This window comes from Theropithecus gelada, chromosome 6 (assembly GCF_003255815.1).
Source record: "Theropithecus gelada isolate Dixy chromosome 6, Tgel_1.0, whole genome shotgun sequence".
NCBI lineage: Eukaryota > Metazoa > Chordata > Mammalia > Primates > Cercopithecidae > Theropithecus > Theropithecus gelada.
Genome location: NC_037673.1, coordinates 127986136 through 128003083, shown reverse-complemented (window position 1 = coordinate 128003083; position 16948 = coordinate 127986136). Strand labels below are relative to the sequence as shown.

The window sequence follows — 16948 nt, the reverse complement described above, 5'->3', positions numbered from 1 at the left end:
ACTGTAACAGAGGTTTAGCAAGGTGGAAGGAGAATCCTTGAACCCATCAGAGTAGTCCTGAGTCTCCCAGAATAGACATTCCTTAGTATCTTTACCAGGCTCAGTTATCGATTGGGAATATCGCATGGGAAGCTTGGACCCAATTCAAACATGATGATAAATTACAGAGCCCCGTAATAGGGATTTTGTTCAATTACACCCTGTAGTTTGGAATCTGAGAGGCATATTTTCAAGGCCACCTGAGCTTACACTTTGCACCACACAAATCTACTTCCTCACATAGGTTTGAGGGTCAGGGAGCAGCTCCTCCATGACTCTCAATGAGCTTCTTTTCCTGAGAAGAAACTTAGACAAGAGATGGTGGTGGGAAGAATGATAGGCCCTGTATGGTTGATCTCAGGGTTGCAACTGGTACTTATTCTCTCTCCTCCACTATGCATTTTCACCTCTGCAGGTCTCAGTGGCTTTTGTGATAGTATGACTCGAGCTTTCTTTCCTGAAATGTCTGAACCCTTGGTAATCATTCTTCTCAGGCTAATGTTGGGATATATGTCCATTTACAGTTACAGTGAGGTAAAGGAATAACCAAGTGAATCATGTGGATTCCACACATTTCTCTCTGTTCACATTACATAAAAGCAGCCCTACTTCCACCTACTGCTCAGGATCAGTTACCCCTGCCAAAATGGCAACTCCTCTTACCTGCTGACTCTTGGGCCCTGGTGTTTAAAGTGCCCTGGTGGCAGCTGTAAACTTGTTCATTGAGACTCTTGTACTATTGCCTGGCAAGGGTATATGCCTTTGGAACCAGGGCCTGCAAACGTGTAGAGTCCATAGTTGCAGGAATGGGAAGTACAAAATCCTTTTGTGGCTTATTGGGAATAATGATAAATGGGTGACTCTTGCTCCTACTCATTTGTTCCTGGGCCCATCTATTCTTCCTGCTGTATATACTGCACTATATAGAGGTCTGTGGTTTGATGTATCTTCATATTAAAAGGTGTCAGTCCATTATTTCACATTATTGCCTTTGAGCTAAAAGTTCAGCTATGCCTTTATAAGGTTATTACAGCATTCTGTGAGGCCAGTTGCTCTGGATGGTGTGGTATGTGACATGACTAGTGGTCCCAAGGTTGTGAGCATACTCCTGTTGTGTCCGGAATTGGTGGGTTCTTGGTCTTGCTGACTTCAAGAATGAAGCCGTGGACCCTCGCGGTAAGTGTTAACAGTTCTTAAAGATAGTGTGTCCAGAGTTTGTTCCTTCAGACGTTCAGATGTGTCTGGAGCTTCTTCCTTCTGGTGGGTTCATGGTCTTACTGACAGGAGTGAAGCTGCAGACCTTCGCGGTGAGTGTTACAACTCTTAAAGGCGGCACATCTGGACTTAATTCGTTCTTCCTGGTGGGTTCGTGGTCTCGCTGGCTTCAGGAGTGAAGTTGCAGACCTTCGTGGTGTTACAGCTCTTAAAGGAGGCATGGCCCCAAAGAGTGAGCAGCAGCAAGATTTATTGCAAAGTGCGAAAGAAAGCTTCCACAGTGTGGAAGGGGACCCAAGTGGGTTGCTCCTGGCTGGCTTGGGCAACATGCTTATGTTCCCTTATCTGGCCCCACCCACATCCTGCTGATTGATCCATTTTACAGAGAGCTGATTGGACCGTTTTGACAGGGTGCTGATTGGTGCATTTACAATCCTCTAGCTAGATGTAAAAGTTCTGGAAGTCCCCACTAGGTTAGCTAGATACAGAGTACCAATTGGTGTATTTACAAACCCTGAGCTAGACACAGAGTGCTGATTGGCGTATTTACAAACCCTGAACTAGACACAGAGTGCAGATTGGTGCGTTTACAATCCCTTAGCTAGACATAAAAGTTCTTCAAGTCCCCACCAGACTCAGGAGCCCAGCTGGCTTCACACAGTGGATTCCTCACCGTGGCCGCAGGCAGAGCTACCTGCAGTCCTGCACTGTGCACCCGCACTGCTCAGCTTCTGGGCGGTTGATGAGGACCGAGTGTCGTGGTGCAAGGGGGCGGCGCTCATCAGGGAGGCTTGGGCCCCGGGGGAGCCCGTGGGGGCGGGGGGTTGGGCATGGCGGGCTGCAGGTCCCCAGCCCTGCCCCGCAGGGCCGGCACCCTCTGCCGCTGCTGGCCTGGGTGCTAAGCCCCTTACTGCCGTGGGCCGGCGTGTGCTGGGCCCCCTGAGCCTGCGCCTGCGCTGCAGAAACGCCCCGGTTCCCGCCCCCCACTCTACCTCCACACCTCCCTGGGAGGTGTGGGAGGTGGCTCCAGCCTCCACCTGCCCAGAGAGGGGCTCCAACAGTGCTGTGGCAGGCTGCAGGGCTCCTTGAGGGCCAGAGTGGATGCCGAGGAGGAGCCGAGGGTGAGGGCTGCTAGCACATTGCCACCTCTCACTGTATTTGCTTTGAATTGGGTCCACTGGTTGGACTCTTTGGTGTGTAGGATTCTAGTCCTGTGGTTCAGACATTCTGCAAGCCCCTGGATTATGATCCTGGCTGAACCTCTGAGGTAAGTAAGATAAACCCAAACCCAAAATATAGATATCTATCACTGTGAAATGAACTACTGGCCCTTCTGGGATGAGAGACACCTGATATAGTCTACTTGTTATCAAATGACTGGTTGCTCTTCTTGAATAATAGAATCATATCAGGAACTCATTTGGTTGGTCTCTGTTGCTGACAGGTTGGACATTCAGAAGTAGCAGTAGCTAGACAGACCTTGATAAGTGGAAGTTTATATTGTTGGTCCCATGTGTAGCCTCTATCTAGTGTCATTGTGATCAGTCTACTCATGTATTAATTGTACCAGTTCTGGGATATCCTATTTTATCTTCGTGGTTGTTCAGCGCCTCTTCCATGTTTAATGCTTTTTGGTGGGCATTAGTGTGGAATACAGAAAACTTTATACACTTTGTGCCCATTCCCATGTCTCCATCCTGTGTCTTTACCTGATCCCTCCTTGTCCCTGATCTTTTTGTCTTTTTCCTTCTAGACCCCTAACCAGACATCCATGCACTGGAATTTACATATATTTTCACTTTGGGCCACTGTCTTAGTCTGTTTTGTGTTGCTATAACAGAATACTTGAGGTTGGGTCATTTATGAAGAGAGAGCTTTATTTGGCTCACAATTCTGGTGGCTGGAAGGTTCTAGACAGGCCACCTCTATCCAATGAGGGCCTCAGGCTGCTTGAAAGGGGAGCAAGTTTGTGCAAGAGGATCACATGGCAGGCTGGGCGCAGTGGCTCCCGCCTGTAATCTCAGCACTTTGGGAGGCCAAGGCAGAACTGCTTGAGCCCAGGAGTTCGAGACCAGTGTGGGCAGCAAAGCAAGACCTCGTCTCTACAAAAAATAAAATAAATAAATAAATAAATAAAACTAGATGGGCATGGTGTCACGTGCATGTGCCTGTAGTCCCAGCTACTCAGAGGCTGAGGTGGGAGGATTGCTTGAGCCCAGGAGGTCGGGGCTGCAGTGAGCCATGTTCATGCTGCAAAAAATGATCACATGGTAAGAGAGAAAGCAAGAGAGAGAAACCAAGGAAGCCAAACTCTGTTTAACAATCCTCTTTCAGGGGAATCAACTGATTTCTGTGAGAGTGATAACTCATTTGCCTCCTCAGACAGGCATTGATCTATTCATGAGGGATCCACCCCCATGACCCAAACACCTCCTGCTAGGTCCCACCTGCTAACACTGCTACATTGGGGATCAAATTTCAGCATGAGTTTTGGCAGGGACGAACCACATCCAAACCATAGCAGCTGCTATCCTTTAACATGACCCACATCTGCTACTCACAACTGTACCCACTGAGGAGATTTTTCCTTTTCTCTTTCTTTTAAGGCCGTTCCTGAATATAACTTCAATATTAGCCTTTAAAAAAAAAAAGTTAATAGAACAGATCTGAGACTGCTGTCCTTAGGAAGACCTATTTGTAAAGTTGTCTTTTGGCGGCTGGCATCTGGGAACTTGGATTTCAGGAATGTTCCCAGCATTTCATAACTGATAAGAATTAAAATACAGACATTCTTATCCAGGATTAACAGACTTTCTCTATAAAGGGCTAAATAGTAAATATTTTAGGTTTTGTGGCCCAGGTAATTTTTATTACAACTGCTTAACTCTGTTTTTATAGCATGAAAAGAGCCATAGCCAATAGGTAAATGAATGGGCGTGGCTGTGTTTAGCAATATCTCTTCTACCTACATGATGCCAGTAGCACCACTCCCTCAAATCTGTGACAGCCTAAAATAACTCCAGACATTGCTAAATGTCAATGAGAAAGGAAGAATCAGTCCTGGTTCAGGACTACTACTATGATTTTTTCAGGTAGATCTTTACTTCACTTTAGGTATTTCCTGATGTCCTATCTTATGAAAAATGTTTTATATATTTGTCTTTTTTGTTGTGTGTTTAGTTGTTTTAGGTGATGGGTAAGTCTAGTTCCTCTTATTTTATCTTCACCTAAACCAGTCACTTCTACATTGCAGGAGATATCCTGACATGCCCCTAACCACTGTATTTCTAAAAACTTCACTGAAGTGGCAGATCTTTTGAATCTTCATAGTGTTTATCTCCCATCTTCTGGAGCCACATGTGTGTTACCAAGGACTTCAGGGTACCAGTGACCTCTAGCGCATTCTTTTGTTCATTCTGTCCAATCAGCATGTTGTAATATATGTAAATAGATCAGGAGGTTTAGATGTCTGTTCCCCACCCAACTCCCACTGACTGTTATGACAGAGAGCGGGAGAGTTAAAAGAGTCCTAAGATAAAACTGTAAGTTAATATTGCCCCACATGAATGCAGATTTTTCTGATATTCTAATTGGAATGGAAAGTAACACCACATCAGTACTTGAGGCTTAATCAGCTTCAGCAGCAATATTATGTCTGAGACTGCAGGCTATGATTAGGGCTAGAATTTGGTTCATTCTGTGGTAGTCTGCACAGTCATTTTTCAGGATCTGTCTGCTTTCTCCATGAATTAAATAGAAAACAATGGAAACTATTACCTCTGCGTACTTCTAATTCTTTACTGGTGGCACTAGTCTTTATTCTGTGCCCCTCTGGAAGAAATAGTCTTTTATTTACTGTCTTGTTCTGGGGAATGGGGCAGAGGTTTCCACTTGGCTTTTTCCATTATGATGGCTTTTACCACACAGGTCATGGACCCATTATGGAGGGTATTCTAACTGCCAAGTGTATAAATTCTAATTATAAACTGAGGGAGTGGAGAATGACCATTATTAGGTGGATCTGCAGACTCATTGGGCCCACTATAAGCCACACTTTTGCCATGAATCTGTTTATTACCTGCATTCAGCAGGTTCTGGCTGGGTGGTTGGTTCTTCTACCCTATAGAGCCTCAGTTGGGATCATTCTTTTAGTTCCATTCAGTTGGTAGTTCTAAGGTGCTCTAGGAAGGCATAACTTACTTATCTAGTACCTTGGTGTTACTCCATGTGGCCTTTCTGTCTCCCCAAGGCTAGCTGAGGCTCTTCACAACATTAATGGTCTCAGGGTACTTGACTCTCTTATACAACCTCACCTCTATTCTTTTGGTCAGAACTAGTCACAGAGCCAACTCACATCTGTGGGGAGGGCACATAGATTCCAGTTTTTGATGGGTTACAGGCAAGACTGCACTGCACAAGAGCATATGGGATAATAAATATCTCTGTGGCCATCTTTGGAAATACAGTTTACCATATCAATGCTTCATCTGCTGTCTTCTAAAATTTGGTAGACGTTTCTTTTAACCTATTCAAATCTTTATTTTTGTATACTTAAACATCCTTTTCACTGTCATTTTAGTAAGGATTTAGCAGAAAAAAGTGTGGTTGTCAGTCCACTGTGGTTAATTGGCAGTTGTTATCTTTGGAATTAGAAATTATTGCTTTTTTTTTTTTGAGATGGAGTCTCAGTCGCCTAGATTGGAGTGCAGTGGTGCGATCTCGGCTCACTGCAACTTCCTCTTGCCAGGATCAAGCCATCCCCCACACCTCAGCCTCCTAAGTAGCTGGGACTACAGACGTGTACCACAAGCCTGGCTAATTTTTAAAAATTTTTTGTAGAGACAAGTTTCACCATGTTACCCAGGCTGGTCTCAAGTGATCCACCCACCTTGGCCTCATAAAGTGCTGGGATTACAGGTGTGAGCCACTGTGCTCACCTTGCTGCTCTTATCTTATCTTATCTTATCTTGTCTTGTCTTATCTTAGTTTTTTGAGACGGAGTCTCGCTCTGTCGCCCAGGCTGGAGTGCTGTGGCACAATCTCGGCTCACTGCAAGCTCCGCCTCCCGGGTTCACGTCATTTTCCTGCCTCAGACTCCCAGGTAGCTGGGACTGCAGGCACCTGCCACCACGTCTGGCTAATTATTTGTAGTTTTAGTAGACACGGGGTTTCACCGTGTTAGCCAGGATGGTCTCAATCTCCAGACCTCGTGATCCGCCCGCCTCAGCCTCCCAAAGTGCTGGGATTACAGGCGTGAGCCACCGTGCCCGGCCTAGCTTGCTGTTTTTATTAATGGCTCCATGTTGTCTTATTAACCTACTAGAAAATAAGTTGTCTTTAGTTTGTCCCCCACTACCCCCACTACTATCTGATAATTTTTTTGGCCAGTTGCATATCAGAGTGGGAAGGCAGTGTTTAGAAGTAGTTTGCCCTGGTATAAAGGCATTATTCTTTATAGGAAATAGGAAGTATATTTTTTATAACGAATTTAAGCTTGTCTGCTTTTAATCTTATAACATCAGTGGTACAATACCATTTGCTGTCAAGGATCTGTAGAGCCTTTCCACTTTCTTCTGCTATGCCGCTGCTCTTAGTTGAGGTTATACTGTGTCATCCTGAGGTTTTTGTTGTTGTTTTAATGCCTAGTTGTAGGATTGTACCATTGGAAATCTTTTTTATTTAGTGGTAGATTATGTCATTTTGAGTCTCTTTAGAGAGAAATTCTTTAGAAAGTCATATTTTAAGAGGAATATTGATAAACTGGGTCATCTCTAAAGGTGTCAGTCAGGATATTGGATATCAAATATTTGGAGGCCACTAAAGAAGAAAAGTTTACATCTGCTTAGAAGTGAAATAACGAATTAATATACTTCCATATAAAATAATGATTTTGGGGTTCTGGCATTGTTCGAATGAATAGAGGCCATTGGTCATGTTGAAGAGGAGTTCCTTTGAGAGCTGAGGGGATCTCTTCTCTGCCTTTTGAAATCTTTTATGATTCAGAGGTTTTATGATTTTTCCATAGTTAACTGCTCTGCTATAAGTGACTGTTTAAAATCAGAATTGTGGGGTGCCTTATATTTTAAACAGTATATTTGAAAAATAATCTAATTTTTTTCTTCTGTTCTACAGGACTTAAATACTATTTATTCTTATCTTCATGGAATGGAAATATTATCAAATCTCAGGGAACATCAGCTTAGGTAAGTGTGGTTCTGTATTTAAGAGCACACGCTGTATAGCCATTCATTCATTTATTCACCACATATTTGTTAAGCACCTTTATATTCCTTATTGTTTTAAGGCCTTGGTATATACATTATAGATTAGATCCCTGGTTTCCTGTAGTTTATATTTTGGTAGGGGTGATTTTGGATTTGGGGAAAAACAGTGACAGTAAAAACTGAATTTGTTTTTCTTATTTCAGTTTTTCTTAGCCATGGGACCTTAAGTTAGAACGAACATTTAGCTGCGGTTTTGTCTTCAATAAAATAGGGGTAATGGTAGTATCTTTGTTGAAGTATTTCAAGGATTAAATGAAAATAAGTACCTAAAGCAAAACACAGTGCTGAGGGTGTGCTGGCTAGTAAAGACAAAACTCCTGTTATCTTTTTGTAGTGTGTATTGGTATTTATTATGCCAAATGCTTCGGCTGGGTATGGTATGTTGTATTATAGTGTTGTATTAATGTGGAAGGAGCAGTAACCTTGATTTGGCCTAAGCTCCTATGGACGAGACCCATAAACTTTCTGAACCTCATTTTTTTCTTCTGAAAAATTGGCTGGCTATCTGTCCTGGTTATCATATATCATTATGATTATATTTATAAAAACACTTTGGAGTGCTATAAAACACTTAACTATATAATATTTTAATTAAACATGTGTTCCCACCATGAACAGCTTATCCAGTGACTTTTCCTGGGTATTCATCAAGTTTCTGGTTATTGACCAGATTGATAAAATATAATTGTTAGGGATTTATTATTCATTATATGTTTTCTGTATAACGTAATTCAGCTGTTAGTATATGCCAAATAATTAGGAAGAAAGAAAACTGAAAAATTAGCATTTTGTAATACTCAAAGTATTTTTTATTGCAAACTGATTTATGTATTCAGCAATTTTTTTGTATGTACATGCCTCTGCCAGTAACTGCTCTTCACACTGAGGATTCAGTAGTGAATCAGACAAATGTATATTTCTTGTAATGAAAACTTTTGATGTGAGTTGACAGATTTTATAATGTACATAAAGAGTATTATGGTTGATGCCACTGAATATTATCTATATTATTGCATTATATATATAAAATATAGATATATTTCTAAACTCTTTGTACTTTGGTGAAAACATGCTGGTAGATCTGGTCATTTTCTGTTGTAATTACAACAATTTTAAAAACAAAATGTAAGATAAAATCTTCAATTTTTTTTAATAGGTTAATGTCTGCAAGAGCACGCTATGAGAGATACAGTGGCAATCAGGTTCTCTTTTGGTAAGTATTTCTATAATTCACTTAAACTAATGACTTTTATGTTTAAATTTTAACTCTTAGCATTGAAATTGATTTGATTCTGGGACAATTTATGAAAAAATTCATAAACCATGAAGTATATAACATACATAGAATACACCAAAAGTGTACAATGCAATGAATTTTAATAAATATACACTAAATGTGTAATGATAACTCACATGAAAATAAAGATATCAGTTTTCCAGAAGGCTCTCATCAACTTTCTTTTGGAAAGGTAATCACAATTCTGACTTGTATCACTGTAGGTTAGTTTTGCCACTTATTGAACTTGCTATAGAGAGAATCCTTTGGTGAGGCTTTTTTACTTAATAAATTTCCAAATTTTTCTGTGTTTTTGCATGTGTTCTTTTTCACTGCTGTACAGTATACAATTGTGTGCAAATAATGATTTGTTTCTCCCTTCCACTGTTCATAGTTGGGTTATTTCTAGTTTTCCTTTTTTTAAAAGTTTGTTTGGTTTTTTTTTGAGATGGAGTTTCGCTCTTGTCACCCAGGCTGGAGTGCAGTCGTGTAATCTCGGCTCACTGCAACCTCCACCTCCCAGGTTCAAGTGATTCTGCTGCCTCAGCCTCCCAAGTAGCTGGGTTTGCAGGCATTAGCCGCCACGCCCGGCTACTTTTTGTATCTTTAGTAGAGATGAGGTTTCACCATGTTGGTGAAGTTCAAGCTGGTCTCGAACTTCTGACCTCTGGTGATCCACCTGCCTCAGCCTCCCATAGTGCTGGAATTACAGGTGTGAGCCACTGCGCCCGGCCAATTTCTAGTTTTCAGTATGATAAATAATACAGTTTCTATTAACATTGTGTTATTTTTGTGCCCTTATTGCTTACTCCTGTTGAGGATATTCTTAGGAATAAAATTATGGTCATGTGCCACATAACGTTGTTTCAGTCAGTGATGGACTGTTGTGTCACAGTTGCATGCAATATTCAGTAGAGTAACATGCCGTACAGGTATGTGCACTAGGAGCAATAGACTATATACCATATAGCCTAGGTGTATAGTAGGCTATACCATCTTCTAGGTTTGTGTTAAGTATACTCTATGATGTTCACATGATGAAATCATCTAATGATGCATTTTTTGGAAAGTATCACCATCATTAAGTAAGGCATGACTGTAGTGGAAATGTGCATGTTCAAAAATTCAGGAGAATGTGACTGTTTTTTAAAATTAGTTTTATGAATTTTTTTTTTTTTTTTTTTTTTTTGAGATGGAGTCTCACTGTGTCACCCAGGCTGGAGTGCAGTGGCGCAATCTCAGCTCACTGCAAGCTCCGCCTCCTGGGTTCATGCCATTCTCTGCCTCAGCCTCCTGAGTAGCTGGGACTACAGGCGCCCACCACCACGCCCAGCTAATTTTTTTGTTTTGTTTTGTATTTTTAGTAGAGACGGGGTTTCACTGTGTTAGCCAGGATTGTCTCGATCTCCTGACCTCATGATCTGCCTGCCTCAGCCTCCCAAGGTGCTGGGATTACAGGCATGAGCCACCGCGCTCGGCCAGTTGTACCAATTTTAATAACCATTAGCTCAGTATAGTTAAGTTCCAGTTGCTCTACATGTTTGACAGCCCTTAATATTTGTTTTATTGTTTGCTTATTTTGAATTTTTGCTACTCGGCTGCTGATTACGTTATGTTAGCTCATTGTGATTTTATTTTACATTTCCCTATTACTAATGATGATGAATGACCTTTATGTTTCTATCAGGTATTTAGATAGCTTCTTTTATTAATTGGGTTGTCAGTATCATTTCTATTGATTTATAAAAGTTCTTTTTGAATTCTGAATGGAAGTCCTTTGTTGGGTATGTTTATTCTGTTATCCACTGTGCCACTTTTCCTTTTTTCTGGGTGTTTTTTTTTTTTTTTTTTGAGATGGAGTCTCGCTCTTGTCGCTGAGGCTGGAGTGCAGTGGTGTGATCTCAACTCACTTCAACCTCTGCCTCTTGAGTTCAAGCGATTCTCCTGCCCCAGCCTCCTGAGTAGCTGGGATTATAGGTGTCTGCCACCACGCCCAGCTAATTTTTTGTATTTTTAGTAGAGATGGGGTTTCACCCTGTTGGTCAGGTTGGTCTTGAATTCGTGACCTCAGGTGATCCACCCACCTCGGCCTCCCAAAGTGCTGAGATTACAGGCGAGAGTCACAGCACCTGGCCTTTTTTTTTTTTTTTTTTTTTTTTTTGAAATGGGGTTTCCTGTGTTGCCCAGGCCAAATCTTGAACTCCTAGGCTCAAGAGATCCTCCTGCTTCGGACTCCCGAGGATTACAGGCATACACCACTAAACACAACTCTTTTTGCTCCATTATTGGCATCTTTTGAGGAAGAGTAATTCCTTTCTCAACTTGTCCCCTTGTGATTAGGGCCTTTTGTGTCCTTTTTTTAAAAAGTCAAATCTTTCCTTTCTTCATGATTGTGAAGATTTTGTTTCTCCTCTAAAAGTTTGGTGTTTTGTTTCTCAAATATAGATCTACAATTCATCTTGGAATTGAATTTTACTTGTGATGTGAGGTAGAATTCAAGATTCATTTTTCTTAATTTTAAAAATATTTATTAGTCATTTTGAATTTAATGAGAAACCCATCACGTTTTTTCCTTTCCTTCCTTCCTTCCCTCCCTCCTTCTCTTCTTTTCTTTTCTTTTCCTCTCTCTTTCTCTCCCGCCCACCCCTTTCTCTCTTTCTTTTCCTTCCTTTCTTTCCCTTCCCTTCCCTTCCCATCCCGTCCCGTCCCGTCCCGTCCCGTCTCTCTCTCTGTCTCTCTCTCTCTTTCTTTCCTTTCTTCTCATTCTTTTGTCTCATTCTTTTCATCTCGCTCTGTCACCCAGGCTGGAGTGCAGTGGCGCAATCTCGGCTTACTACAACCTCCGCCTCCTAAGTTCAAACGATTCTCCTGCCTCAGACTCCGAAGTAGCTGAGACTACAGGCACGTGCCACCACGTCTGGCTAATTTTTGTATTTTTAGTAGAGACGGGGTTTTACCACATTGGCCAGGCTGGTCTCAACCTCCTGACCTCAGGTGATCTGTCTGCCTCGGCTTCCCAAAGTGCTGGAATTACAGGCATGAGCCACTGCGCCCAGCCTCATTACATGTTAACACAATTAACGTTTATTAGAACTATTTTCGTAAAAGATTTAATTATAGTTTAGCAAATCTAATGTCTCTGATATTAGTCGGATTCTCATATCTGCTGCATTCAGTCTGTTGTGATATATGTTTTGAATGAAAGAATTCTTCCTACAGAGAAGTTGTTAAAAAAAAAAACGAAAACAAATGTGGGGTAGGTTCTTTTCAGATAAGTTGGGTATTCTTCTTTAAAACAGTACCACAACTTGACAAGTTGCTTAGAGGTTAGTTTCAACATGGGGTCTGAGACTTTATCCATGAACTTTTTACTCTGTTGCATTAGAAACAATTGGTCTGTCTTGCACATTGAATCAGTCATTTCTCTATGTTTGATTTTTGTAATGCCATGCGTTGGTCATTTGGAAAATATTGATGGTCCTCAATATTTCTCAATTTTTCTCATTTTGGCACTTAAAAAAATACTTTATCAAAAATGGCATTGCTAATATCACCACCAGCCTCTTCTGAAAAGTTTAGGGAAGTGCTAAACTCACAGTAATGGATACAAATTTTCTAAAATGTAAATTGTTGACTGAAAGCATGGATTTATTATTGGCAAGATTCATTAGGTATCCCTATGGATGTTCAGTTGATTCAGCACCATTTATTGAAAAACTGTCTTTTTCCCTCCAGCTGTGCAGTGTCCACTTTGTGTGGTCTCTATTTTGTTCAGTTGTTTATTGCTCACTTGCTTATTGTTTATTTTGCTCATTTGTTTATTTTGCTCATGCCTGTGTTCATGTAAGTACTGCCCTGTCAAGCTGTGTAGTTTGGGGTTTTTTGTTTGTTTTTGTCGTCGTTGTTTGTTTTTGAGACAATCTCACTCTGTCACCCAGGCTGGAGTGCAGTGGCAAAATCTCGGCTCACTGCAACCTCTGCATCCTGGGTTCAAGTGATTCTCATGCCTCAGCCTCCCGAGTAGCTGGGATCACAGGTGTGGACCACCATGCCTGGCTACTTTTTGTATTTTTAGTAGAGACAGGATTTAGTAAAAACAGGGTTTCACCACGTAGGCCAGGTTGGTCTCAAACCCCTGGCATCAAGGGATCCGCCCGTCTTTGCCTCCAAAAGGGCTGAGATTACAGGCTTGAGCCCCCAAGCTCGGCCTAAGCTGTGTGTTTTGATATCTGATAGCATGAGTTTGTATTCAGTAGAGCAACTCAGGCTTGTACTCAGGCTTGTTCTTCAAGATTGTCTTGGCTATCATTGTTGCTTTGCCTTTCTGTGTAAATTCTAGAATCAGCTTGTCAATTTCAACACACAGATATACGCAAGAAAGCCTGTGGGAGGCTGTGGGCTTTGGATTAGGATAGCATTAAATTCATAAATCAATTCAGAGAGAAATGACATTGTTGTTTATAATGAATCTGTCAATCGGCGAACATCTATATTCTTCCATTTATTTAGTCTTCTTTAATTCTTTGCAGCAGTGTTTTAGGAGGGTGTTTTTCCTACATAAACAGTTCTAGCAGTTTTTTCTGTAACACTTTAAAGGTGTTTTATCATGTTCTTGCTTCTGTTTATGTTGAAGAGTCAGTAATCAGTGTTCTTGTTACTCCTTTGCAGTTAGTATGTTTTTTCCTCTGCTTCTGAGATTTTTCTTGCTTTTTTGCTTTTCAGAAGTTGTGTCTAACGTTGCTAGGTAGGATTTTCTTTGTATTTATTCTGTTTAGGGTTTATAGATCTTCATGATACCCTGATTTGATATCTTTCATCGATTTTGGAAAATTCTTATAGAATATTTTTTATATTATTGCTTCTTTCCTATTTTCTTTTTCCTCCTTCCTGCTTTATTTTGTCCCGTGTTTCCTTTGTACTGTTTTCCATCTTCCTGTTCTTTTTTCTGTCTGTGCTTCAGTCTCCCATTTTCTACTGCCTTATTTTCTAATTTGTGAATTTCTGTCTTCTGCTGTTTCTAAAGTACCCACTCGTGAATTTTTAAGTTTTAATTGTAGTTTTTCAATTCTAGATTTTCATTTCTGTTACATAGATACCAGTTCTTTGGTTTAATCCATCATCTGTTTTTCTTTTTTCTTGAATGAAATAAATATAGCAGGTTTTTTTCCTGTGGGTTTTAGGTTATTTGGTCTCATTTCCAGCAGTGTTGATAATTTTTTAACTTTTTAATTGACACATTATAATTGTACATATTTATGGAGTTCAAGTTGGTATTCCAATACAGTTATGTGTTGTTTATACAATGTACAAGTTAGGGTAGTTAGCATATCCATCACCTCATACATGTAATCATTTTTTGGTGGTGAAAACATTCAAAAGCCTCTCTTCTGGCTATTTTGTAATATACACTACTTTACTGTTAACCATAATAATCCTACTGTGCAATAGAACACCAGAACTTATTTTTCTTATTTTATTGTAACTTTGTACCCACTAACCAACCTCTCCTCATCTTTCTCTCCCACCTCCCCACTCCAGTCTCTGATAACCACTCTTCTACTCCACTTCTATGGTACCAACTTTTTATTTTTTAGATTTCACATATAAGTGATATCCTGCAGTATTTGCCTCTCTCTCTATGTCTTATTTCACTTAACATACTATCCTCCATTTTCATCCATGTTGCTACAGATGACAGGATTTCATTCTTTTTATGGCCAAATGATATTCTATTGAGTATATATACCCCCATTTTCTTTATCTATTCTTTCATTGTTGGACACTTAGGTTGAGTCTGTATTTTGGCTATTGTAAAATATGGGAGTGCAGATATTTCTTTGACATACTGATTTCATTTCCTTTGGATATATATCCAGTAGTAGGATTGCTGGATCATCTAGAAGTTCCATTTTTAAATTTTTTTAGTAACCTCCATATTGTTTTCCATAATAACTACTAATTTACGTTCCCACCAACAGTGTATAAGTGTTCCCTTCTCCTGAAATCCTCGCCAACACTTGTTTTCTTTTTTCTTTTTGATAGTAGCCATTCTCATTGGAATGAAGTGGTGTCTTGTTGTGGTTTGGGTTTGCATTTGCCTGATGATTAGTTTATTTGAATATTTTTTCGTATACCTGTTGGCTCTTTTTATATCTTCCTTTCGAAATGTCTGTTAAGCTATTTTGCCCATTTTTAATCAGTTTTTTTTTTTGCTATTAAGTTTTTTATATATATTCTGGATATTAACCCATTATCAGATGTATAGTTTGCAATTCTCTCCTATTTCTGTAGATTGTCTATTCATTTTATCAGTTGTTTCCTTTGCTGCACAAAAACTTTTTGGTTTGATGTAATCAGATTTGTCTGTTTTTGTTTCTGTTGCCTGTGTTTTGAGGTCTTCGCTTTAAAAATCCTTGCCTAGCACAGTGTTGTAAAGCATTTTCTCCTGTTTTCTTCCAGTAGATTTCATGGTTTTAGGTTTCACATTTAAGTCTTTAATCCATTTTGAGTTGATTTTTGTATATAGTGAGAAGTAGTTTAGTCTTATTCTTCTGCAAGTAGATAACACATTTTCTAAGTGTTTTTGGCACCTGTTTTGAAAATCAGTTGTCTATAGATGCATGACTTTAATTCTGGGATATCCATTCTGCTCTATTGGTCTGTTTTTATGTCAGTGCCATGCTTTTTTGGTTGCAGTAGCTTTGTAGTATATTTTGAGGTCTGTGTATCTGTCCATTGCTGAAAGTGGGGTGTTCAAGTTCCCTGCTATTACTGTATTATAGTCTGTCTCTCCCTTTAGATCTAATGATATTTGCTTTACAGACTTGGGCACTCCAGTGTTCGGGGTGTGTGTTAATATATACTGTAAATACATATATGAGACACAATTGTATATTATATAATGATTATATAATATATATTATAAATAATGTAATTGTTATATCTTCCTGCTGAATTGATCCCTTTATCATTATATAATCACCTTTTCTGTCTCTTTTTACAGTTTTTGACTTAAAGTAAGCATGGCTACTCCTGTTTGCTTTGGGTTTCCATTTACATGGATGTCTTTTTCTATCCTTTAATTTTTTTGTGTGTGTGAGACAGAGTCTCACACCGTTCCCCAGGCTGGAGCACAGTGGTGTGACTCACTGTACCCTCCACCTCCTGTATTCAAGTGATCTTGTGCTTCAGCCTCCCAAACAGCTGGTATTACAGGCGCGCACCACCACACCCAGCTAATTTTTGTATTTTTTAGTAGAGACAGGGTTTCGCCATGTTGGCCACACTGGTCTTGAACTCCTGACCTCAGGTGATCTTCCTGTCTCGGCCTCCCAAAGTGCTAGGATTACAGGCGTAAACCACTGCACCCAACCTCTATCCCTTAACTTTCAATCTATGTCTTTAACAGTGAGGTGAGTCTGTTATAGGCAGCATACATTTGGGTTTTATTATCCACTCAGCCATTCTATATATTTTAATTGGAGGAACTTACCCAGTCACATTCAAGGCTGTTATTTATAGGTGAGGATTTATTGCTGCCTTTGTGTTAATGGTTTTCTGGTTGTTTTATAGATTTTTTTTTGTAGCATTCTTTCTCTCTTGTTCACATCTGTAGTTTTGTTGCTCACTGTGGTGCTATACTTTGTTTCCTTTCTCTTTCTCCTTTGTATATCTGCTGTAATTTCTTTCTTTATGTTTACTATAGAGCTAGCATAAAGAGTCTTGTTATAATGCACTATTTTAAGCTGATAGCAAATTAACTTTGGTCTCTGTATTGCTCCATTCTCATATTGTCATAAAGAACTATCTGAGACTGGGTAATTTGTGAAGAAAAGAGGTTTGCTTGACTCACAGTTCCACAGGCTTCACAGAAAGCATGAGTGGGAGGTCTTAGGAAACTTACAATCATAGCAGAAGGTGAAGGGGAAACAAGCACTCCTTACCATGGTGGAGCAGGAGAGAGAGAGAGAGAGAGAATGCAATGGGGGGAAATGCCACACTTAAACCGTCAGATCTTGTGGAACTCACTATCATGAGAACAGCATGGGGGAAAATCTGTCCCCATGATCCAGTCACCTCCCACCAGGCCCCTGCCCTAACATGAGGATTACAATTCGACATGAGATTTGAGTGG

At 40.2% G+C, this 16948-nt stretch overlaps 1 protein-coding gene across 5 annotated transcripts in view; it reads left to right on the top strand.

Annotated features, from left to right (window-relative positions):
• The window catches only part of RAPGEF6 (Rap guanine nucleotide exchange factor 6), a 209673-nt gene that overhangs the window by 23089 nt on the left and 169636 nt on the right, over window positions 1–16948 (top strand). For all 5 annotated transcript variants that reach the window (XM_025387398.1, XM_025387400.1, XM_025387397.1 and 2 more), the window contains exons 2-3: window positions 7387–7457; window positions 8695–8751. In XM_025387398.1, coding sequence (XP_025243183.1) covers window positions 7387–7457; window positions 8695–8751 — 128 coding nt within the window. The remainder of the gene's footprint in view (window positions 1–7386; window positions 7458–8694; window positions 8752–16948) is intronic.